Source organism: Lonchura striata, chromosome 22, assembly GCF_050655825.1.
Source record: "Lonchura striata isolate lonStrDom1 chromosome 22, ASM5065582v1, whole genome shotgun sequence".
Lineage (NCBI taxonomy): Eukaryota > Metazoa > Chordata > Aves > Passeriformes > Estrildidae > Lonchura > Lonchura striata.
In genome coordinates this window covers 1,614,692-1,640,539 of record NC_140724.1, presented here as the reverse complement: position 1 = coordinate 1,640,539, position 25,848 = coordinate 1,614,692, and the positions used below count along the sequence as shown (strand labels likewise).

The window sequence follows — 25,848 nt, the reverse complement described above, 5'->3', positions numbered from 1 at the left end:
ACACATGAAAGGCATCGATGCAAGAGCACAAATTAATCACACAGAGCTTCTGCAGTGGCTCTGAGCGTCCCCATAGAGGGAAGGAGGTGATGCTGCAGCGCACCTGAGCTGTCCCTCCACAGCTCTGGAGGCACAGCCAGGGGCTCAGGCACTGTGCCCAGGGGCACAGGCACTGCCCAGGGGCTCAGGCACTGCCCAGGGGCTCAGGCACTGTGCCCAGGGGAACAGGCACTGCCCAGGGGCTCGGGCACTGCCCAGGGGCACAGGCACTGCCCAGGGGCTCGGGCACTGTACCCAGGGGCTCGGGCTCAGCCAGGGGCTCAGGCACTGTGCCCAGGGGCTCGGGCACTGTGCCCAGGGGCTCAGGCACTGCCCAGGGGCTCGGGCACTGCCCAGGGGCTCGGGCACTGTACCCAGGGGCACAGGCACTGCCCAGGGGCACAGGCACTGCCCAGGGGCTCAGGCACTGTACCCAGGGGCTCGGGCTCAGCCAGGGGCTCAGGCACTGTGCCCAGGGGCTCAGGCACTGTGCCCAGGGGCACAGGCACTGCCCAGGGGCTCAGGCACTGTGCCCAGGGGCTCAGGCACTGCCCAGGGGCTCAGGCACAGCCAGGGTCTCGGGCACTGCCCAGGGGCTCGGGCACTGCCCAGGGGCTCAGGCACTGTGCCCAGGGGCACAGGCACTGCCCAGGGGCACAGGCACTGCCCAGGGGCTCAGGCACTGCCCAGGGGTTCAGGCACTGTGCCCAGGGGCTCGGGCACTGCCCAGGGGTTCAGGCACTGTGCCCAGGGGCTCGGGCACTGCCCAGGGGCTCAGGCACTGTACCCAGGGGCTCGGGCTCAGCCAGGGGCTCAGGCACTGTGCCCAGGGGCACAGGCACTGCCCAGGGGCTCAGGCACTGCCCAGGGGCTCAGGCACTGTGCCCAGGGGCTCAGGCACTGCCCAGGGGCTCAGGCACTGCGCCCAGGGGCTCAGGCACTGCCCAGGGGCTCAGGCACTGTGCCCAGGGGCTCAGGCACTGCCCAGGGGCTCAGGCACTGTGCCCAGGGGCACAGGCACTGCCCAGGGGCTCAGTGCAGAGCACTGAAAGCCTCTCCTCCCACTCAGCTCCTTCACTACTCAGGTGCCCAACGCAGGCAGGGGAACGAGCTGCTGCTGGCTGTGCGGGGCAGAGCCTGAGCTGCACCAGTGCAGGGCTAACCCCGTGTCCCTGCAGGTGTGCAGGTCACCAGCCTTACCTGGGATGGCCTGGCCAGCTCAGCCCGTGCCAAGGCTCTGGTGCCACCGGGCTCCTGCAGCTCTCCGGTGGGCACAGCAGCGACCGGCCTCTGCCACGCAACAAAGGCAACAAAGCAAACAGCTTCTGTTGAGCCTGCAGGAATCCCTCCAGCAGGAAAAAGAATTCACACTTTCTTTGTGGTGTTCTTTACTCATGGAAGCATTTGTTTCTTTAGAGACAAAGAGCAAAGGAAGAAACTCATCCATTACACAATCCCCAGGATTCACTGCTGCTGCTCTGAATGTGTTGACACAAACCATGCTGGAGAAGGTGAAGAAAGTGTGTTTATTTCTGATTGAAGACTGATTACATCACTATCATGGATAATGTAGTAGAATAATCTTATACTCTTGGGAGAAATCTAGGAATAAATATGAAAAAGTAAAATAGTTTTTCTCCACTGTCCCTGAAGATGACTGATGAGTAAGTGCTGTATTTACAGGATAGTTATCATACTCTAGACTCTGTGCTGAATAAATATTGTCTTGAAAGGGTAAAAAAATCCATCGAAATATTTTAACTCACCACAAAATTAAAAAAAAAAAAATCCATGTACTTGTCCAAAGCAAAGGTTAGTTACATGTTAATTATTGAATCCACATAGGATCACTGTCCAAGAAAGCCTCCTTTCCTGCTGACCCGCTCCCCTCCACAGAAGCAGCATTAGTGCTTGTCCTCTTCTCCACTGATGAGCTACTACTGGTTCTTCAGGCTGCAAGACAGAAACGAAGCCCAAGTCACACTCCATCCTGGTGTGTTTTATGAGAGAAAATCACCACAGCAAATTGGAAAAATCTCCTTTCTTTAGGTCTTAAATTTGAATTTAAGAGCCTCACAAATCCTGCTCAACTCGCCTCCTCCATGGCCCAGCACAGCTCAGCTGATGAGGAATTTCTCATTGGAATTGGCACTGGCAAGCTCAGGTTTGTGGTTTGAGCAATTAACCCAGTGTTTGGGTTTTACATTAAGATAATTAATCTGTACACCCAACACCACAACACAGAGTTGTTCTGGGATTTTCAAATTATGATCAAAACAGAAGATATCAGAGATATCTTCATTTTCACTGACATTAAAAGGGAAGGGAGACAAGTTAGATCTATAATGAGGGGAAGTATTACATTTTCTTTCTTCACAGGCAGTGTAATTATTCAGCTGCTCCCTGGAACTGAAACTATGACAAATAAAAATGCCTATCAATTCCATCCACCTTTTGTAACTATTCATCTTCTGGAGCTGCTACTGCTCTTACGCTTCTTTACCATAAGCTACTATATATTGCAAAAAGCACATAGAAATACTACTATTACCAAGTGTTACTGTTATTGTAGCCACCCAGGTAAGAACAAAATCATTTGGCTTGGGTGTGAAGTGCACAATACAACTCATTTACTCTAACTTCCAGAAATTTACAGGAAATCTGTCTGAAAACACCTTCATCCTGAGTGAGGATGTGCAGAAGGAGCCCAACCTGCTGGCACCAGGGACAGGACTGGAAACATCCAGGAGAAACATAAATGCCATTTGGCACTAAATCTGACCCAGGTGGAGCCAGGCCAGGCAGCCCCAGAGCTCCCCATGAGTTGGCTGTGCCAGACACACAGATCCTGGGATATGCTTCAGCCACAACAGGCTGTCAATATTTGTTCACACCTTCTTAAATAGACGGGAAAAGTGATGTAAACAAAACCATGGCAAAGGGTGACATTTCTCCAGCATGATATTAACAATATTTTGATTAGTTCATTCCTGAATAGCCAAGCAGCTTATGTTGATAAATACCCTGTTCCAATTAGACATCTGTGCTCTCAGCCTGAAAATAAAAAAGGAAAGAAAAGAGGAAAGAGCCTGCCTAGGCCCAAGCCTGCTGTCTCTGCTCCTCAGCAGGACATCAACCATCTGGGCTTGCACAGGGTGCAGCCCAAAGTCAAAGCTGAGTTGTGCAGGAAGGGCTGCAGAGCCACCTCCCCTACTGGACATGACCACTCTTAACCCCTCAGAATTAATTCTGACCATTGAATTGGTTTTAGCCCAATGATGGCTGCAGGATTGGGTCCCCTCTGCAAAAATCCTGAAATAAACCAGGAAGCCTGAGTCTGAAAGGGAAACTCTTACATGCATTAGCATCTATGAAAGCGTAAATGAGTGATTATAAAACCCTGGAATACATTTGTGAGCTCTAGATGTGGCAGAGTGGTCTGGCTGATCAAAGAAACAAAATGAAGGCAAGAAGACAAAGTTCTTCTTTATGGAAGTGGGAATGTTATCCCCACACAGTCAGACTGTTAATTACCAGGGCTGGATCTCAGCCCTCTGTGGCTGACGGCCCGAGCAGAGGAGCACAGCTCTCAGCTCTCTGGCACATGTGACAGACCCACACCCGGCCCAGGGGTGCCACCCACCCCAAATGTGACTCTGAGCTCTCTGCTCTGCCAAAAGCACCTCTGCTCCTTGCACCCACATGCCCAGAGGAGGTACCTCAATCCCAAAACAGGCCCTCTGGAGCCTCTTCCCTGCAGGCAGCTGTTTTCTCCAGGCCATGGGGAGGACCCAGCCTGTCCCCAAGCCCTCTCCAGGAAGGGCTTTTTGCCAAGCCCCAGGGTAATGTTCTGCACAAGCACTGTTTTGACCCCAGACACTGAATATCCTCTGTCTCCTTTCACAACTACCTGGGACTTTAATCCCTGTTGTTTGTTGCCAATCACTTTGAGCAGTGATTTGTCATCTTCACAATTTGCATAAAGCAGAAAAGAGGGAGGTTTTGTTTCTGCCAGCCCATGGGGAGTGAGGCTGGCATGTGTCTCCCTCCCAGCCTCTCAGAAGTAACATTCACAACTGGATTCTGGCTGCTGCTGGTGCCCACCACAGTTCAGCCAGAGCGGGCACTGGCCCCTGCCTGGCAGCCTGCCCAGCACTGCTGCTCCGTGCTGCATGGGGGGAGGAGGGAAGGAGAGAGGAGATAAAAAAATCCTCTGTCTATTTCTGGAGAGCAAGTCAAACAATGCCTCAATCATCTCTACACAGTTCATAAATCCCAAATTAAAGTGCTCCACCCCGCTGCAGATGTCCCAGAGTCCATCCACATTCCAAAACTTGCTCTGTGCCCACAGCCAGCGGCATCACCCATCTGAGCCTGAGTTGAACCCTGCACTCCCCACACATCCAATGAGGCATTTAACCTTAATTTTCAAATTAAGCTCAAGTACCTGTACCCTGGAATAAAAAACAGGAACTGGCAGATATATCTGCTTGTGTATGCAAGGCTGGAGGGATAAGGACCAGCTCAGTATTAGCTCCCTCTTCCCTTGGTGCATCTTTTATTCAATACCAAAATACCAGCCAAGACACCTCCAGCTTCCTTCCTAAGCCCTATTTCCCCCTCTTTTGGTCAAACAAATGCAGTCAGAAGCACTCAGGGTAGTACCTGAAGTTCCTATGAATGGTTCATCTCTCCTGGCCACTCAAGGAAGAGCAGCTCAGCTGCAGGGCACAAGCATCAAATTATGTGCTGCCCGTGGAGCCCCAGCCTCCACAGGGTAGTGCCAGGCTCCTGGCTAACACAGCTGCCAAGCTCATGGTGTGTATGGTGGGTTATTTAAGGCAGCTCTAACTGGGGCTCTCAGCATGCTGCTCTCTGCAGAGCTCTCAGGAACAGTAATAAATAACCACAATGCAGCTCATGCCTCATAAAAGTTCTGAACCCCTGAAGCAGCTTTCCAGGGAACTCATCTGCCTGGTGTTTTTTGGGTGGTATCAGCTTCCATCCTGCAATCACTGTTCCCTGTTTTGCTCTTTGTCCCAAAGCACAATCCCTGTATCCCTTCACCTCGGTCCTTCACTAACTGCCCCTTTCTTCAGGTTTGTTTAGTCTTTAACTATATGAAGTATGACAGCTACATAAAATGCTTTGTTGCCTTGGCAACTGCAGTCCAGTGGCTTCAGCCTGAGTTATGAGGCAGAGGACAGCCTTGACATTAACCAACAATAATGAGAACAGCAGAAACCAGCAGGGGAACACTGGCTGAGGAACGAGTAGGGGACGATCCTCACCTGCCCCAGCACAGAGCACACCTGGGAACCATGGTGCTGCAACGTCTCTGTGGGACATCACAGCTCTGGGAACTCAGCAAAGGACCAGGTCTGCATTTCCAAAGTCCCTTTCTTTGTATGGACGAGCCAATTGCTTGGAAAAGCCAGTGAAATGTAGATGCATCCCTGCCAAAATCTGTTGTTTGTGCTGCCCAGCACATTCCTTTGCACTGAGAACAGGCTGAGCCCAGGGCATGCCTGTCATCTGTCACTCCTACCACAGTCAAAGCACAAATAACTTCCCAAGGTTACATTTCACAGCACTAGCAATTAAGATTTCTGAATCTCTGCTAGTTGTAGAAGAGTTCACAACAGAGCAGAAAGTGTGGGGATAACCAGGTACCCTTCTGGTGTGGGGAATTGGTGACACATCTTCCTGCACATCTGTTTCCCATCCATGAGGCTGCTCTGGTTTGAGATAAACTTCTTTATCCGTCTCAATAATACCAACAGCAACCACAGCAATAATCATACAGACCTGGAAGGACTGGCAAGGGAAAGATAAATTACAGCTCTGGGCCACAGCAGCATGGCACAGATGCTGTCATTCCAGGTTTCAAGGGGAAGAGCTCTCAGCTCTATTTTCCAGCAGTGGGAATTTCTTGCACTGGGTATGGATCCTGACCCTGTCCCAGCTGTTCCCACATGACCTGGCTGGGCAGGGATCCTCCATCAGGGAGATGTGCTGAAGAGCAGGAGATGGAGGCAGCAAAGGTCACAGATTCCTCATGGCACAGCCCAAAACCATGGCTGGCTCACTCACCTGGCCCCAGCCCACTGCTCCACAACACACCTGCCAGCAGGTGAGCTGCACCACTGCATTTGGAAGGCATTCAGATGTTCCCTGAATAAATAGAATAAAGCTAATGTGGATAATAGCAGGAACCTGAGAAGGTCTGACATCAGCTGGGGAAGGGCTGGCTTTATCCTCTGCTGGCTTAAGCAAAATGAGCCATTAGTCGGCACTGCTAGTTCTGCTCATCCTGCTCACTTTTCAGAGTATCCTCAAAGCTACCTGAAGCACTTCAGGTGTATCCCTTTATATTGCTCTCTTAATCCAGGCAGTTCCAAGTGACTCAGCCTGAAATGGTTCCCAAAGCTCACATATAAGTGCATTAAGAGCAATTAGTTCATTAATCTAAGCTCTGGTATCACGTTTCTCCATCACTTCATTTTAATAATTTGTAGTAATTGACAGAGCAGACTCCCCCCAATTCTCATAGCTGGATAATGCATAATTAGTCTAAATCACAGCAAAAACCGTTTCTCTGGGAAACACCTTAATGCCCTTAGGCTCAGGGTGTCTCTTGTGAGGTTTCACACATGAAATAAGCTGCAAACTCAGTATCATTATCCACAAGTCAGCGGGACTCCAGCAAGCCCATGTGGGTTCAGCTCTGCATTCCTCTGGTAGCTGTGTTTTCACAGCAACCAGAGCACAGCCCCAGTGCTCCTCTGCTGACAGGGAGCTGGAGTGCACAGCACTGTCCCAGAGCATTCCATCCTGGCAGACACAGACCGACTGCAGCCCACTGGGAGAAGCACAGGGATACTCACTTGGTCTGGTGTTTGGAGCCCTTCAGGTGTGCATGGTACTGCTCTATGGAGTTCAGGGTGACGTTGCAGATGTTGCAGGTGTAGCTGCGCTTCAGGCCTGTGAGGAAAACCAGGTGTTAGTTAACCCTTGGCTCCAACTTGCCACATGGTGAGGCCGAGAGGAGCATGGGCTGCACTAGAGGGAAACACTCATGTGCCTGGGCTATAGACTATTCAAAATGGCAGCTAGGAAGTAAAAATAAGTGAAAATGACTGAAGAAAGGGAGAGAAATAGAAAAAAAAAGCCATAACCTATGCTCCAAGCAAACTTCTAATTAATTAGAAGGTGCTTGGATCCCACATTTCATTTCCAGTGTCACAGGCATTTCTCTTTATAGTGATTCATCTATTTACTTTTCCAGGCCAGGGTACCCAAGCATTAGAGAAACCTAAAGGAATATTTTTAGAACTGAGCAGAAGAAAGCCAGGTTCAAAGGCTCATCCCTCCTGAGAGTGTGGTGAATCTCTCCTGTGCCCTCCTCAGGGGATCATCACTGTGCTCACACTAACAAGCACTCCAGGCACCATTTATCCCTCTAGTTTTTGGTAGGGATCATAATTCAGAGCAATTCCCTGTTAGTACATTCAGCAGCCAGATTGCTTAGGAACTCTCTTTTCCCCAGAAGGATCCACTCTGATTTATCCACCAAAGTGAACTAGCCAAGCACAGATGCTGGTCTCCCAGAGTCCACACTCAACAGCCTCTGGCTGAAGGTCAAGGCTGGCAGCTGGCAGGGGCACCAGGCAGCCCCCCAAAGCCAAAGCTGGGTTCTCTCTTGGCTGCAGTACAGACTGTCCCCAGCAGAAGTAAGGGCTCTGCTTAACAACACTGGAGCCACAGGATTCCTAGCAGGATTGCTGTGCTCCTTAGGAACAGTTCTAATGTTCCTTGTAATTGTCTCTTATGGCTTTCTACAGTATTGTTATTTTTGCCAAAATTGCTAAAACAACTAATTTAGAACAAATAACGTGTAGCATTCTCAAATTTGATCAGTCCATGCTCACCATAATTAACTGTACAGGTAATAAACACACTGACTCCTCCCCAGCTGGACCTGCCTTTTTGGCTCTCGAAAAATTCCTTATCTTGTTTTGCACTTTAATTACCAGCTACACCAACAGCCCCACTTTTCTCAAACATTTCATAATATCTCTTACCCAGGAATTTGGCACAGCATGAAAATCATCTTTAAATAATATTCCAAAATCGTTCAGACGAGTGCTCAAAAACAACAAGCCAGCAACTGCAGAGGTATTTAAGTAGTTTCTGTATTTCTGTGTCACGATGTGGCACAGAACAAAAATCAATTTGCAAATGTGCACTTGGATCTTCTCCTTACAGAATTTATTCTTGATGAAGCAGTGATGATTTTACAGTCACGCCCTTTGTCCATTGCTGGCAGCTGCTGTTTCCTTTATTCAACCAACAGGCATTAGAAGCCTGATGAATGTACCAGAACGCAGGTGAAGGAACGGGATGGGCAGTGCACGGCTGGCGTGGTGTGTCAGCACAATGCTGCAGACTGAGAACCTGGACCCCACCAGGATCTCCACATGGCAGAGGGGACTGGGGAACTAAGAAACAGGTAATACTTTAAGGTAATAAGGTTCTGCTGCTCAGCCAATTTAGCAGCATGTTAAGAGCAGCCTCAGTGAATCTTAATTACTGGTGTAGGTGGAAACGCCTTCACCAAAGCAGTTCCTAACTGGGGATGATGATTTTCTCCCTCAGCATGTCAAGGCTACTCACAGTGATGAACCAGGGGGAACCCTGCTCCCCCCTCCCTGTGTTCTGTGCAGGGAACTCAGTGCTGCTCCCTGATGCAACTCTTCCCACAGGCTGGAACATGCAGCCCCAGACTGGGCAGATTCCATGAACTGGGATGGAGATGGAGAGAGGAAACTAGCCTCAAATGAACAGCAGGATGAGACCACAGGCAATAATCACTTCCAGGGTATAAAAATTACCACAATTTGACTTCACTGGAGCTCATCAAAGCTGCTACTTGGCTGAAACTGGTTTCATAGAACTGCCCCACCAGTGCTCTGGGGCTGAGCTCAGCCCTCCAGGCCATAAGATGGTCCCACCCTGAGCAGTCCATACTGGCAGCTAGGCTGTGGCTGTATTCACATCCCCTTCTGCATCCTCAAGACACATCAGCATTGCCTCCCCTGCAGCATGACATACATTCATGTAAAATTGAATGTCCTCCTATCCCCATTAAATAAAATATTAACAAGTCAAGTTATTAATGTCATCCTGCATAAAATGAATTAAAACCCATTCCAGGGGAGTCCTTGTTAAACTGCTTCTTACTAACCACAAGTGACAGCACAGAATGAGAAGTATTTATAAGGTATACAAAGAGATTATGAGCTGAGATGAAAACGGAAGCACAACTCATTGCCTGATACTGGTGCATCTGCAGCACCACCAATTTACCTGAGAACACAAAGGCTCCAAGAGACATCTCTGTGCCCTTGTCCATCTGTGCTGCAGAGGCTGCTGTGCTTTATTTTAGGGATTCAGAGCACCTGTTGCAGGGTTTGGCTGGCCCCAGCACCAGGCAGAGCCCCTTACAAACCACTTGCCAACTGCAGAGCCCACCTGCCTGGGAGAGGGACCAGGAGAGCTGGCCATGGGGGACACCAGACATGAACTACAACTCGTGAGATGGGACTTGATGGATGAAACTTGACATTCCTCCTCCCTGTGCCTGGGACAGGCTGGGGAGGGCGAGAGCTATCAGATGGAGCCCCATGGCTGCCTCCAGCTGAGCCATGAGCCACTCCGTGCTGCTGAACAGGCACAAGTTGTCAGAGCAGAGCCTGGAATCTGGGGGTTGGTACCCACCAGGTTTTGTCTCCCTATGATCTGTGCCAGGGTGCAGGGGCAGCCAGGGCAGGCAGCTCTGCAAGAAGAAAACTCCCAGTTCCTTTCTCTTTCAGGGTATGTTCCCATGCTTCCCTGCCCAGCAGAAGCAGCAGGGATTCCAGGTCAGCCACACAGCAGGGTGGGTCCCAAAGCAGCTCTGTGCCATAGCTGGAAAGCCGCACAGAACTGCTCTGAGAGTGGGCTGGACCCTGCACTCCATCCAGCCAAGGAAAAGGAATCTGTGTGTCCTGTGCTGCAATTTTAACTCAACAGACTGCAGAAACAAAGCTCATTTCTCCTTTTTTTTTTTTTTTCCCTCTCCTCACTCTTATTTCTGAGAAGAAAATAAGACCTGAAAATTGCAGGATGAGCACTTGGTGAGAAGAATCAGTGTTTTTGTTTCCTATAAATATCAATTGTCCAAAAATATATTTCTATTCTTACTTCTCCAAATATACATTCATATTTATCAATAAATATTTTATTACAGCCATTATCAAAACATCAAAGGCTGCTGAAATGTTGTACTTCAACTGACACTGCCTGTTTCAAGCTCACACAATGCATCAAGTGTTCATCTCCCACATTAGTCAAAATAGAATTAATATTTAAGCTGTGATGGGAGAAGCCACCAGGGATGCAGAGGAAGGAGATGACTTTGCAATCCAGGGAAAACTGAGGCAGCAAAGACAGTGTGGAGCAGGGAGAGCATGGGGATGCTGTCCCCAGCACAGCCATTTCCTGCTGCCACCATCACCCTGTAGGCAGGCACGATGTACCTGGCAAGGTGAAGCTGTCTGCCTGGGCACAAGCTGGATATCATTGTGTGGTGGCCACTGCAGAGACTGCTTTCAACACCTGTCAAGATCTGCTCTAATATTGCAGCTAAATGCATCCAGGAGAGCATCTCTAGATGGACACAGATGGACAGATGCTCATGCCCTAGTTAGAAAAATGGGAAGATTTCCCAGCTTGGCAGGCTCAGGGACACCCCCTTTGCTCCCTGGGCCTGGCTGCACCTCGTTGGTGCTGTACAATGTGGGCACTGCAGACTGAACCCCTGGAACAGCACCCTGAAGTGCCCAGCCAGAGGAACACCCCTATTCCCCTGGATCAGGCACACACACAGCCTGGACACAGCTCTGCTGTCCTCTCTCCCGTCATCTACAGACACTGGCAGGACCACACTGGATCCAGTACAAACCCCAACCACGCACAGCATCACCATGAAGGCAAAAACCAGCAGCTGATGAGGCTGTGAAGGCCTCCAATTTCAACTCTCCCAGGAGCTAAATTAATAAAACACTTCCCAATTGATTTATTTACAGATAATGACATCCTCAGCCATTCCTGAGCTTGGCACAGCTCAAAGTACTGAGCACTTCCATGTCATTGTCCCAGGTTTTATTCCCACATATTTCCAGCAGCGGGCAGTGACTCAGCCATCATGAATCATTGATGGCCCCGTGAGTCACACTAGGTAGCACAGGAGGATCAAGATAACCATTACAAGGTTTATGGGAGACCAAGAAATACACAATATACTGTATAGTCATTAGTATCTAAAGAAAAATTATTTCATTTAACAAGGAAGAAGACCCAGGTGTATCAAAATGTTATTGCAAAGCCTCACTGGCAAACCAAAGATCTTGCACATAGCTCTGAATCAAACCTGTCCTTCTTCCTCAGCTGAGTCAGGTCCCTGTGTGCACACAGGACTGTAACCCAGACAAAAGGCTCGTGCCTCTCCTGTGCCTACACCCCAGAGTAAGCAGGTATTGTCACGATTCAGTCCTGGACCGAATCAAATTGCACCTCTCCAGCACAAGCTCAGGAGGGCCCAGGGATGCTCCGGGGGTCTGGCTGCTGAGACCACTGGCCTGGCTGTGGCTCTGCTCTGCTTGAGGGTGGCTCCCAGAGGGTTGCAAGCCCAGGCACAGTTCCCACAGGGACCCAGCATGTGCCAGAGCCCCCCCTGTGGGGCCACCATGGATGGACTGACACACAGATGAAGAAAGGCTGCTCTCCCTTCAGCAGGAACACAAAAAACTTGTGTTTAACATCCCTGTGGCAAATGCTCAGCTCCTGTTGTTGCTGCTGACCCAGGGCCATCACAGCATTTTACAAACACTAATTAATCATGGAAGATAGTTGTCCTGCTCTCCATCAGGGAGATGTAGGGAGTGCTCTGCCTCCAGCAACATCCTGTCTGCACTGCTGCATGGGGCTGAGCTGTAACATGCTCTCCTCTCCCAGGGACAAGCCAAACTCGCTCGAAGACAGGTGCGTGTACTAAAGGAAAGGACTATTTTAGGAGGGGGCAAAAGAGATACCTAGGAAACAACTTTGAAAGAATGCTGCTAAAACTGCAGGCTGGCATTCCAGAGCAGGGAATTTTTTTACAGAACTGGGAGCCTCATGAAGCAGTAAGAGCACCTCGGGCTCCCTGCACCACTGGTGCCCGCAGTGAGCGAGGTCGCGGGATCTCGCAGGCAGCAGGGCCCTGCTGGCCGTGTGCGGGCCTCACCTCGTAGCTCCCCCAGGTCCAGGGTCTTCCCCAGCTGCTCCAGGAGGTCGGCCCTGGCCGCGTTCTTCTTGTGCTTTTTGCCGTCGTAGTGCTGCTGTGCCATCATGGGGTTGTTGAACCAGGCCGTGCAGAGCTGGCAGTAGCGGTCCGAGTCCCTGCGCTGCGGAGGCGGCGGCACCGCCGGGGCTCCGTCCGTGCGCGCCGGCTTCAGCGGGCCCAGAGCGGCCTCTGCAAAAGGCAACGGGCACACGTCAGCTCTCCTGGGCTCCTGCTGCCTGAGGAACGCCAGACCCTGAGGCCGATCCCACACCAGACACAGGGAATGATCAGCTGCAGTTACAGGGTCCCGGCAGATATTTTGGATGGTGCTGCTTGGAAAGCTACCGTTCCTCATTAAAAAAAGCGTCATGAAAGGACAGCCCAGGACAGTTCCTCAGCTTTCTGCATTTCACTAACTGGGAAGGAGGATGCTCTCAGTGCAATTACACATCTTATCACTGTTCTGACTAAATTTGCTAAACTTATCCTGCTTGAATTGCTACTCCCAGGAAAAATCGTCAGTTCAGAATAAATACACCATGAAGAGCCATCTCCTTCTCAGGATAGAGAGACATATTTATCATTATCTCAGGATTCGTATTTTTCAATTTATTTGGTCTCAGAAAGAACAGGAAAGCCATAGTCATTGCAAACTATCACAAATTAACAAAAATACTCAATAGTCAGTCCCATCCTTCAAAGATCTTCACACTGTGAATTGTCAGGTACCAGCAACATGCGACCTTAATTTAATTCTATTTTCCTTCAGATTCATCAAAAGCCCATTCAGGAACACAAATATGAGCCCCATATCATCCCAAAGAAAAGGGAGTGATTAGTCTTTATATAATGGAATGCACTTTGTTCAACAGAGTTTCCCAACTTCATACAATACAAGTCACAAACCCATGGAAAAAAGAGTTTGAAGTAAAATAAAGTTTAGGTAACACTGGGATACAAAAATATACAATGACTAGCACTTAATCATCACACTTCATTCAAAAATTCCCTTTTATGTGGCTTTCCTTTTCCTTTATTTTCTAGATGAAATGTCTGCTGTTTAAATAATTAACAACCTGCTCTCTCCATGGTACTGGAATAGGCACATTTGGAGGTGTGTGGTGGCTGTCTTTGATCAGGAGATGATCCAGCTGAGCCCTGATGAGCCCACAGGGCAGCAAATGCCAAACCCACCTCAGTGTCTGACACCAGGAACAACAGAGGGATATATTTAGACATATAATTATGCCTGGATTCCACTGTGATTGACTCCTTGCCTTGAGAAAGTTAATATTGTTATAAATCTTCTGCTGACCTGCTCAGTAAGGGACACCTTTCTAGGAAATTCTATCTTACATATAACATTACTTACAACCTTATCAATTTCCAGGGGTTTATAACCTTCTATTGTTTTTGATGATGATTGCCAAGGTATCAGAGTTCCAGCAGTGATCACGCTGCCTCTGAAGAGCTGCTCCAGGCAGGGCCAGGCAGGGTCTGGCTGGATTTTGCTCCTAAAAAAAAGTCTTTTCTATGGTTCCAGCAGGAGAGACACAGCCCAGCCCCTCCAAGGTGCATGCAGCAGAACTGCCAGTGTGAGCAAAGAGCAAAGCCAGCGGCCAGCACAGTCATTAGGAAGAAAATCAGGGAATTGCAATATTTCCTGTTCAAACTGGGATTACACAGACTTTGCAAGTGCTTGACTCATGAAAAGCCAGCACAGCTTGCTTCTTGCAAATGAGTTCCTGAACTCCCCAAGGAGCCTCTCTGCAGGAAGAGGTCCACGCCCAGAGCCCAGTGATGCCACACGGACTTGGAACAGCCCTGGTGAGGCCAGGGGGACCCAGCCCTCTGCGGCACCCCAGGACAGGGCTGAGTCCAGGGAGCCAGACTGAGCTGCAGAGAAGTTTGGAGCATCATAAACAACCAGCAATTTCGGCAGCCCAGGAGCTCTGCCACAGACCTGACTTGCAGTTCCACAAGCCCCAGGCTATAAAGTTAAATCTGTCCAATCTTTTGGCCAGCATTCTCCTTGTTTCTATGCATGCTGCTGCCAGAGGGGGACCAGGCAAGCTGAAGCTCACGGAGCTGGTGATGTCCACAGGAGTTACATCTCCTGCTCACTGAGGAAACCTGACAGAAACATCTCTGCTCTCAGGCCCTGGCTGTGCCCCTGAGCCCCTCTCCCTGAGGCTGGTGGCTTGTGCTCCCCCAAATGCCATGCAGGAGAGAGGTGCCAGGGGGACTGGCACTCCTGCTGCAGGGGATGGCACCAGAGCCCCCTGTGCCCACCCCAGCCCTGCTCCCAGCTCACATCCACGCCTGGTTCCCATGGGACCACAGGCTACAGCTCCACAGCAGAGATCTCTGTCTGCATCACACAGGGGCTGCCACAGGCAAAGATTTCCTCTTAGAACTCACAGTACAAAATATTTTCTTTAAAGTCACATTCCTCAGGTCCCACTGACAACCCCCACCAGCCTGGCAATTAATGAAAGCATCCCAACTCTACCAAATTCTCCCAATGAGAAATAGATGAAAGTTGACTTCTCCACAAATGTGAATTTATCATTTTGATATGCACTACATAACTGCTACAGAACAGCAAATGCCATCATTCCCTGAGCAGCGACATGAAAATTAATAATAAACACTCACAAAACGTCAAAAGTTAAAAATGATTCTCCATCTAAAACACAAACATAAAAGCTGAGAGTTTGACTATTTCAAGTATTTCAAAATGCTAAATAGCTCATGACAGTCTGCCTTACGTTCCCTTTCGCTGTGGGAGGGAAGTGAGAAAGTCTTACTTTGCAGCAAGAGGCAAAATACAAAGTTAGAAACACTTTAGCACTCCAGCAATGAACTAATGTTTGACTTCTTTCTCACATCCAAAGCTTTTTATTCCAAGCTGGATTTAAATGGCACCCAACTTCTTCCATGGGCACACTCCAGAAACTCAGCGTGAGGACAAGAAAGTAAGTGAGCCACAACAAGGAGGCACTGGGAAACTAATTTTTTTCTGGAAGAAAGTCTAGAAATCTCGGACTAAGACTGCAACCACTTCTGGACAGATCCTAGCACCCAAACCAAAATGCCCACTCAGTCCCTTTTGATGTGCCAAAGCCAGGGCCATTGCCACTTTCCTGCAGGTCCTTGCACTTGGATTGATGAAGACAACAGCTATTTCCCCCACAATCCTTTGGTTTATAACTCATGGTGATGATGGGATGCAAGCTGACAGAGGATGTTGGAAATGACGAGAGGAATTTGTCTGCAATAGTGCTGACGTGAAGCCTCTGAGGGCTACAGCCTTGTACAGCAGAGCAACAGGAAAGATGACAACTATTTTGCTGTCATGATGAGACACGGTTTTTGTGAGAAACCCAACTGTTGGGCCACTTCTTCTCTTGAAAGCACTGGCAGAGAACGGGACATCTGTGCTCCATCTGGATGGTAACGTAAAGGAGAACACAGATCTCCGTAAGGGCTCTAAGAATAGATGTGATTTTCTTTGGGACTGATGAGACAGAAACCCCAGAATACCAAGCAGCAGAATCTCCTCCCCAGGAGCATCCAGCATGCTCAGGGCTGTGCTTGGTTGGCTCTCGGGACTCATGAGCAGTGGAGTCTCTGAAGCTCTCTCTGAGAAACTTAACGCTCCTTAGTGCCAGTCACAGGGGACTGGGACAAAAATCCAGTGAAAATTGCTGGATGACTGTAGGAAGCTCAGAAAAATGCTGTGTCCAAAGGGTGTATTTCTGAGAACTCCTGGAGAGCAAGGAGGTGTTTATTAATGTATTCCTGAGCTCAGCTTCATCTTCCAGATCAAGTGCCTGTGAGAGCTGATGAGTCCTTGAGTTGCTCCTTCCTAGTGATTAGGATGGCTGAAGAGCCCATTACTCCAGAGCACGTAGCATGGCTCACTTAGACTCCTGAGGCTGATCCAGGTGATTAAAAAGTGAGACAAAAACCACAATGCAAGGCTGCAGCTCTTAGCAAGCCCTGCCTTGGCCAGGCCCTGTGGCTGAAGGGTGAATCCAAACTGTCAGCGTAACACAGGAATCAGTCTTTCACTGCTCCGAGATCCAGCACTCCTGTGAGCACCGGCTCCTCAGGACCTCACGGGGAGTACCAGGGCTTGTGGCAGCTCCTTTGGTGCCAGGGGAGGAGCTCTGGCAGGCTGCACAGGAGGATGGGGCTCAAGCAAGCCCTGCACAAATAAACACCAAGCCTGAGTCCCTGCTGCTCTGGTGCCCTTGCAGCTGTGTGCCAACTGCAGGGAGCAGCCTGAGGAGCCCACAGGAGCGAAGTGTGAATGACCATGACAGCTCAGTGACAGCCTTCCTCCTGGCTGGCCCATGGGTGCTTCCCCAGGCTGCAGTGGCTTTACTTTTGTCTCCACAGGACACACTGGTGGCCCAGCATGGCCAGTTAAACTGAGCAAACCACCACCTAACACAATTCCCCACATTCCCTCAGGTAAAGGGGCCAGCAGCTCCCAAGCCCACCCTGGGCTTTGTCCAAGCAAAGGACAAATCATACTTTCTGTATCAGCATCTACAGCCTGTGAAGTTAAAAAGGCAACAAAACCACACACACAGAGTGACAACTCCCATTATCTAATCACATCTAGGATTTACATGCTAGGCAGGGTCCAGTACACACAACTCCATTTGTATTTTGTGCTGAAGGAAGTGTCATTGGCAGCAATTCTGGGTCACATCTGTCTGCAGGACCTCAGCCTAGGAATTCTTCCTGGAGAAAGGTGAGTGCTCTTTGTTCAAGCATTTTCTGCTTCCACAACCACAGAGGAATTTTTTTCACAGATTATTAGTGGTTTTCAGGGACTTTATGGTTAAGCAAACAATAAGATGGTTAAATTGTCCAATTTCAACATTTGACTTTTTAAATGTGAAAGTTAATAGGCTGCATTACTAGAATCACTGTGGAGGAAAGCACAAAACCCATCTGGGCAAAAATCAAGAGACCATCAATCCAAGGGTTTTTAAAGCCTGGTTTTCCCTCTGTGGTAAAAGCAGATGATGCTCTGTACTGTACAGTAACACCAAATGTTTATTAAAAATATGAGCTGAGCTGATAATTAAACTGCTGATAATTAAAGCCAGGCTTGGCTATCTGCACCCAGTGGAGACATTGTCCTCCACTGAGAAAACACTTTGGAACTGTGGAACCAGAGATAGGGCTCTGGCACCAGGGCCAGTCCCAGCTGATAAACCCCTAATCTACACAAACAAAGCAAACAGTAATGAGCATCAGGAGTTTTTAAAGGTTGTTATGACAGCAGCACAAATGAATAGCTGCTTCTGCCAGCCGCCACCGCTCAGCTTTCCACGTTGTTCCCGTTTTCTGCCTGCACACACCAAGTCAGCCCCCTGGGCAAGCCCCGTGAGCCCGCACCCCTCTGCACCAGCCCCTCTGCTCCTACCTGTGGCCTTCAGTGCTGGCTGTTCCCCTAGCAACAGTTTTAACCTTTTGGCATGGATTTTCCCTTGGTAATGCGATTCTGCCACCACTGCTGAGGTAAAGGACATGTTACATAGTGTGCAGCATTTGTTCTTATCCACTGAGTCACCATCACTGCCCTGGATGGAGACAAAAACATAGACAAAACAAAGAAAAGAGGTGTATAAGTAGAGTCACAGAGAGAGGGGAGAACAGGAGGGAGGAATAACAATCTAGGTTGTTATGCCAAGGGGTTTCCCTTCCTCATGTCTCCCAGCCTTGCTCCTGCCTCGTCCCAGCCGTGTCCAGCTTGGGGACACCTCCAGCTCTCCAGCACTCCACTCTGGTCCGCGCTGGGAGCTCAGCCCGTCCCTGTGGAGCTCCTGGCACACCCCGAGCCTCCCTTCCCTCAGTCTCTACTCCTCCCCTCTGGCTGAGGAAGTCACACAGACCCAGAGCTTTCCCTGCGTCTGACACCACTGCTTCCTCCTGATGCACTTCTTCAAGAGACCCCAAAACATCTGGGGGGACACAACTCGGGAGGACACAACCCACTCTGCAGGTGAGAGAAATAAATGAACTGTCTGAAATCACACAGGTCCCTCCAGCAGGACCCAACATCAGTCTTGGGTGAGCCCAACACAGAGTGGACACCTGACCCACCACTGAAGGTCATTTTTTCCCCCCCAAAAAAAAACAATTTTAGAAAAAAACACCGATTTTTATCACTTTTTTGTTGTTGATAACTGTAAATCAAACCTTAGGGAGGAATCTCAAGAGGTGATTAGTACTGTTCTGAGTGTAATTTGCACTTCTTTTAAATAGCTTTCTCTCAAGGTATTTTATGCCTTCAAAGGGAAATCACTTGAAAGTTAAGAGCAGAGTAGAAAATTTCCAGTATCTATTGATCATCAGTGGCAACATATGAAGAGCCTCCAACAGAGCTCGTTTGAAAAGCTGATACACTTCGGTGTTAATGCACCAGGGTCTCTTCCTCTGCCAGGGCTGCTCTTCAGTGACATTTTTTCCTTTTCAACCTACTTTCTCAGCTAGACTGCAATTAAAAACAAAAAATTAAAACCCCCTCAAAGAGCCCTCCAACACCTCATGCAGAGCTCAGGGTCCCATTTATACTGACCCACAGTTCAGCTTATCTGGGTTCATCAAAAGTCTCTGAGCAAGTACTTCAATGTGTGGGTGGGACTTCAGCCACCAGCAGGAGAGGGGTGTCCCCAAACCCTTGGTGGGCCTGCGAGCCCCTCTGCACATGCATGACAGACCTCTGCTCCTCAGCAGCCACTTTAGTACACCAAGTGCCAGGAACCAGGTATTTGGGCTCTGCTGTTGTTAAGCATTTACCCAGGTCTGATCATCTCTTAGCAGCATCACCTCCCTTCCCTCCTCCACCAGCCAAACTCCTGCCCAGAGCCAGAGGTGTTCCAGGCAGATCCAGCCCTGAAGGGTAATTATGCCTTCTCATTTGTCAGGGGCTGTTTTACCTGAAACCAGAGAGGCTGGGGGAAGCTGATCCGGGTGTCTTTTGTCACCCGCTGAATGACATGCTGACAGGATTGTGCAGCTGTTGCAATCGCACGCTGCTCCCCCAGGATGCTCAGCTGGACCACAGGGCTCTACCTGGAGCAGGTGGCTGCTCCGTGGCGATGTTCTGCACCTGTGTGCACCCACCTATCCCTCCTGCAGCACAGTCCACTCTGGGGCTGAAACAGTGAACAGCACTGACAGGTCTGCTGAGCGTTTATAAATCCACTGCTGCCAAGGAGTATTTCTACATTTCGTTCTGCAGCTTTCTCCAGCTGATCCCACCTCGCAAACCTTCACTCCAATGCAGCACAGACACTGGCTTCATACAAACTGAAGCACAACAGAACACATCACTGGAGTTACAGCATCCATCTCCCAACACTGACACCCCCACTCTTCCCCAACTCCATAGCTCTACTGAGCCAGCCTCGTTTACAGAGCTTCTTTTTGTAATATTAGAAACTTCAGTCTCATATATCCAACAGAATTAACTTCACTTATTTGTCTGCCTGTTAACAGGCTGCATAATCTTCACACAGGTCAGGCACTTGCAGTCCTTTGCTGGATGTTCTGTAAGGAATCCACAGGAAAAGTAAGGATTTTTATTCCACAGATACAAATTTGCTGTCTTCATTTCCCAAGTTTTACTAAGAAGAAAAGATTATACAAACCCTAGAACACAGTGGTATAAACCACAGCATTAACATGCGACAAAGTAACTTTTAAATTTGAATTAATGTTCGGTGCATGAAGGTGCTGCTGTTAAAGAGCTGCTTTCTGTGCTGCTCCATAGGAAATTCAGGTAATTTCTGTTCTGGAGCCTGTCTTTGTCATGGTACCAGCAAAAAGCAAGTACCAGTTCATGAAAGGTCAAGACATGAGGGTTTTCCCCTCCTCCACACCAAATCAAACCAATAATGAAGAGCACAACAATTGAGGTATCCATGGGAAGACTACTTGTGTAGTCTTCGCCTCACAGAAAGGTCAGGAAGCAAATGCTGTTTCCAATCCCATTGCACTGAGTGTCCACAGCTGCAGCCACCTCTCCTCCTGCTGCCACCTGGCAGAAGGACAAGGTGTTAGTTCTGTGGTCAGCAGAACACAAACCCAGTGGCAATCAGCCATGTAACAGTTTTGATGAAAAAAAGGGCTAATATTCCCTTTTTAGCTGCAGCTCCTTCTACACAAATTTAATTGGTTTTTGCTGATTGTTTCTAATGCTCATTAAAGTTGTTGTGCAATGGCCTGAGTGACACTGCTAGGATTGGGCACTACACTGCATGTGCACATGGTAGGGATGCCATTGTGCAGCATTAGAGATGTCCTGAATAGTTCTGTTCTCTCTAAATGCAAAGGCTCGTATGATATCTGATCAGCAACAGGCCTACTCTGAGCTATAAATGTTGGCAGATTTTCCCTGCTATATTTTTACAACACAAATAATTTTAGCATTTAGGTCTGGCCTAGCCTAGCATTCACCTAGAACATGAGGACACGTTAATCCACCCCCGCTAGGGCTGCCCTTGGCAAAAGCATCAGCAAACACAGAATTACATTCCTTCTCCACACTGCCTTTCACAAAAGCAGTGGGAAATAATTCAACTTGGACTTATTTTATATCTGATTGTTTCTCTGTCCTCTACATCCCATCTGAGGTGCCCATGGAGTATGTGGCTCCTTGTTAGATGTAATCAAACCCCTTAGAGGACCCTGCTCCCCATCTGTAGGCACCTGCCCATTGCACTACCACTCTGTCATTAATAACTCAATAAAATCACTGCAAGGTCCTGCTGTGGAGGGGCAGATTGCATCTGCAATTGGCTTGTGTGCAACAGGAAAGTTCACTAGTGTTTCAATTACTACATAAATGAGCTTTCAGATTCCTTGGGCAAAACTTGTGTGCTTCTCCCTTTAATTACAAGATACCACACTAAATATCAATAGCACTCAGCCCCAGTCACGCTGAATTGGTTTGGATGCTGCATGCTGGGAACCTCTCATGTACCCTAGAACATGGGAAGGAGCCAAATGAATAATTCCCCATGAAGCCATCTCTTAAAAATTCAGCCTCCTTCTATCTATTGCCTGACAAATGGCTGTGAGCTGGTCCAATTCCTCACCTTCATTTGTTTATTAGAACACAGCTGAGGAAGCCAATGGCCAATCTTTAAACCGGAAGACTGAGAGCAAACATGAGTGAGGAGCCTTTGGATAAAGCACATCAACTCCCAGAACGAGGAGTCCCCAGAGCCCTGGGGAGGTGAAACTGCTCTTACTCCCCCAGGAGTTTTCAGCCGTGACACTGCAGTGGCACCACTGGCATGCCCTGATCTCCTGCTAGAAGGAGGGCAGGGCACTGCACGGCAGGTGTACTTACAGCTGTACCCACAGCAGCTCTGTACCTGGTACCCGGTGTACACACACAGCTCCACACCCACTGCCACCCCACACTGCTCCCAGACACTGTCCAGGTGTGAGTCCTCCCATCTGCCCAGGGACCCTCACCCTTGACAGTGGTGTCACGTGCTGGAAGTTGGGTGAAGGGGTTTGGAAGTGACCCCAGTGCTGCTCCACTGCCAGCAGCACCCCAGAGTGGCCGTCACCCCGTGCCTGGAGGCACGAGCCTCCCGCAGGCATTGCCCCTATCACCTGCCCCAGCTGCTCACCACCAGACTCAGCCTGGGTTGGAGCAAGCCCTGAGTATTTGCTATCAGCATATTTTTTCCTATGAAAGAACATTCAAATAACTAAAAGTGCAATTACTGTTGCTGATGCACATAATAATTCTTGTGTAGTTTATTGAAAATTATTTCCAGTTACTTTGCATTTCAGCTAATCTAAATGTTACCTCTGGGCACCTGATCATCTGTGGTTGTAAGGGAGAGAAGGCTGTAGCCCAGAGTCAACGATGCAAATAGTTCAGTCAAAGCAGCTGAATAAACAAAGACTGGGGTTATACCCACATTTTCTGAGCGGAGCTTTTTGGCCGGGCAGCCTCCATCGATGGGGTGAAGCATGTAGTAGAGGCGGACTTTGCTGGCATGCTTCCGACTCTGGAATGCAAAAAGAAAAGAAGAACTGAAGTTACAAGGAGCAAGAGACCATGTTGCTGTGCTCACTACACCAACCCATAGTCAGATTTCACATCCCCTTGATGCACATATCCACCACTGGAGGAGAAAAGGGGGAGGGACCCAGGTGAGGAGCATTTGCACTTCTCAGAGCTTTCACAGAGCTCTGCACCCAGCTGAAATGAGCTGTGGGATGAAACCTGCCATTAGCAGAAGAAATGGTCCACCCTGGCCCCCCTCCAAGTCCTGCTGCCTGCAGGCCCTCCAAGACACAGCAGGGACCAGACAGTGGGGGAAGGACAGAATTTGTTGCTAGACCATTTCCATGGGGGCCAGATTGAAAGGTGGGGGTTACTGAGCTTCTGCCAAAGGCACAACAGTATCCTGATGTGTCAGAGGCACACACACAGACCAAATCCACAGCTCCTATGCTTCTAGAATGATAAAATATTACAGGGGCAAAAGATCTCTCGTGAGGGAGACATGAGCAGGTTTCACACTGCCTTTGGCCACAGCTGGAGCTCACGGGCAGGGGAGGGTCAGAAGAGACAGGAGATCCCCTGGTGACCCCAGCAGCAGAAGCCAAAGCAAATTCTTGGGACTGGCAAGACTTAAAGGAAGATTTTAAAGCCTCTACAGCAGAAGCACAGACATAAACCTTCAAAATCCTGACTTACATCAGGTCTTGTCTTCCACCAGATGCAGGGGGGAAAATCCTGCAGCCACAAAATAACTGCACCCAGCATATGGGTAGCAGACACATGGGGAGCTGTTACCATGCAAATGTTTCTTTTGAATCGCCCTTTCCAACTGCCCCAGAGAGCAACAGCACCATAATGTTATAATTTCAGATCACAGAGCTGCAATTTAAAAATATTAAATTACCATTAGCATGTTCTGGAACATTCTTTTTCCCGTGGTATAAACTTGGAGCTAAATTTGCAGGGAACTATATTTATATTCACATGCAGAAATGTGACTATGCAATAATTTTTTCCACAGAGCAAATCAGTCAAGATAAATAAAGTCAAATATCTGTCCCCAGCTTGTCTTCCTGCTGCATTTAGCCAATACGACCTTCCATGGTCAGAGTGAAGTGCAGGAAACCCCAAAGCTCCAGCTATCAGATGAGCAACCCAGACAGAGACTGCGCAATTAGAAAATGACAAATAGATGCTTGAAATGCACAGGACAGAGGTGCAACACCACTTCTGGTGCTTGGCTGCAGTCCCAACTTCCTGCCTGGAGTGCTGCTTAGCAGGTGCCTTGTACCACACAGGGCCAGTCAAACACACTGTAAAGGCAATGTGGCCAGAGTTTTTCAGTTGGATTTCTTGCCTGAGCATTGCCACCCTGCAGAGCAGCCAGCCTCCCTCGAGTCATCCTCCCCACAGTCACGAGGCTCTTCCCTCGGTTGACTTCACCCAGCACGTCACCATGCCCACGCGCACACAGCCACAGCCGGCTCAGTTTAGAGGGCAAAAAATTTGGGAGGGGTTGCTGGGTGTGTGTAAGATGCAAAGATGTTAGGAGGAATAATGTTTAAGATTCTGCTCCATGGCACTCAGCTGGACCAGAAATGGTACCCAGACATCAGCGTTAAAAGGCAGCATAGCTTCAGTCTTCTGTAAAACACCTCTCACCTTTCTTGGCACATTTGTTTGGATTTGCGAGAGTCAAGGTAAAGAAATTACTTATGTTTAGCATAATTTAAAACTACACAGCTCCTTATGCAACCTTATTATCTTATGATCATAAAAGTGGAGTTTAAAATCATCCCTGGCTTCCGCCTGTATGTGTTGAGCATCTCCTTCCCTCTGCAGAGCAGAGGAAGCACAGCCCATTTGTCATCCATTTTATCTCTGGCATTTTCTACATTTACATGTGTATTTATCATCCCAACTCCCCAGCAGGGGCACGGCAGGAGCACAGTGATTATTCTGAGTGTGCTGCTCGCAAACAGCACTGTGGGTTATCCTCTCCCTGCTGAAAACCTGCAGCTTCAAGGCACAAGGAGGGCAAGTGCCAGACACATGGGGGGGGCAAAGGAAAAACCACAAACAGGAGCCAGAAAACTGGGATAAACTGGGATTAGGGCACCTCCAGCTCCCATTTTGACCCATCTCACCACATGTCAAGCTTTAGGAAAGACAAAACCTTGCCACATCTGTAAATCCATAGTGCGGAATGAGCACGTTGCCTTGTGGAGCCAACAGCCACCACAACCTCATTTTGGGTGCAATAAGGGTGTTTCTGTGCCCGTGAATACTTCTTTTACAGCTGTACAAAGTGGTATGCCAAAGGCATTTTCATTTCCCTGTCTCTGGTGGGAACAGCACCTTTTAGAGGCACTAAGTCTGGTTTAATACTGCAGGCTTGAAAACCAGCCCTGACTATGCAGGGAGGTCAGAATCTGTTTTCACACAGCTGCTGCAGAGCTCTGCATTGCAAACTCATTTGCTATTGTAAGGCTCATCAATAAAAGTAAATAAATGGATTATTTCTATCTCTATCAAATCTACCCTAGCACAGAAGATCGTGGCAGAGGCAGCAAAGTTCTGGCAATTCAACCCTAAAACATAAAAGGGCAGAGCAGAGCTAAATTGTACTATGAAATGCAATTTGATTTTGCATAAATTGGGTTTTGCAGCACACTGCGCGTGGAGCAGGCAGCGAGGTCCCTGCAGGAGCAGAGGCAGCTGGTGGGACCCGGGAGCTGCGGCCAGTTTGGGACGCGCAGCCCCGTTCTGCCTGTCTGCTGGAGGGGCTTCTCATCCTTTCTCTGTGGATGGACCAGAGGCTCTGGAGGACTGACCCAGCTCCCTTCACATGCCAGAAGCTGCCAGCTGAGGCATTACAGCCCGGGGGTCGCCAGGCTACACAGACACACACAGCTCTTCCCTTCTGCCTTTGCCCAGGGGTCTGGGAAAGGAGTCCCCCCACCAGCTGCAAGAGCTCAGCACCCCACCACAGCCCTGGAACTGCTCCCAGCTTACACCACGATTCAAGCTGATCCAGCAGTCTAAAACACTTCACTTGGGAGGGCACTCTTCCTGTCTCCTGTCATCAGGTTCAATCAACTATCTCTGCAGCTTCCCTCAGGCTGTGATAGCATATAATCTCATTTCCGTATTCCCCATATACCCCTTCATCAATCCTTGCTCTCTGCAGTGCTGGCAGCTTTATGGTTTTGGGCAGTTTAGCTCTCCTCTCCTGCTCCTCCTTCTCTGTGACTTCTTCTCCAGCCAAAGGCCAGGGACCCCCACATCAGGGAGAGCATGGCTGCACTGAGCACTAGCAGAGACACAGTGCGAGATGAAGGAAGGAACCATGGCAGCCCAGATGGCTGCAGCTTCTCTTAGT

At 49.1% G+C, this 25,848-nt stretch overlaps 1 protein-coding gene across 2 annotated transcripts in view; it reads right to left on the bottom strand.

The window, feature by feature from the left end:
* Positions 1-1,546: 1,546 nt before the first annotated feature.
* The window catches only part of ZMAT4 (zinc finger matrin-type 4), a 51,628-nt gene continuing 27,326 nt past the window's right edge, over positions 1,547-25,848 (bottom strand). The window contains exons 3-7 of one of the 2 annotated variants that reach the window (XM_021535894.4): positions 22,378-22,467; positions 17,856-18,012; positions 12,368-12,595; positions 6,927-7,023; positions 1,547-1,992 (exon numbers count right to left, since the gene is read on the bottom strand). In XM_021535894.4, the coding sequence (XP_021391569.1) occupies positions 1,977-1,992; positions 6,927-7,023; positions 12,368-12,595; positions 17,856-18,012; positions 22,378-22,467 (588 nt within the window). In that variant the 3' untranslated portion in view covers positions 1,547-1,976. The other variant, XM_085559120.1, reaches the window with a different exon arrangement.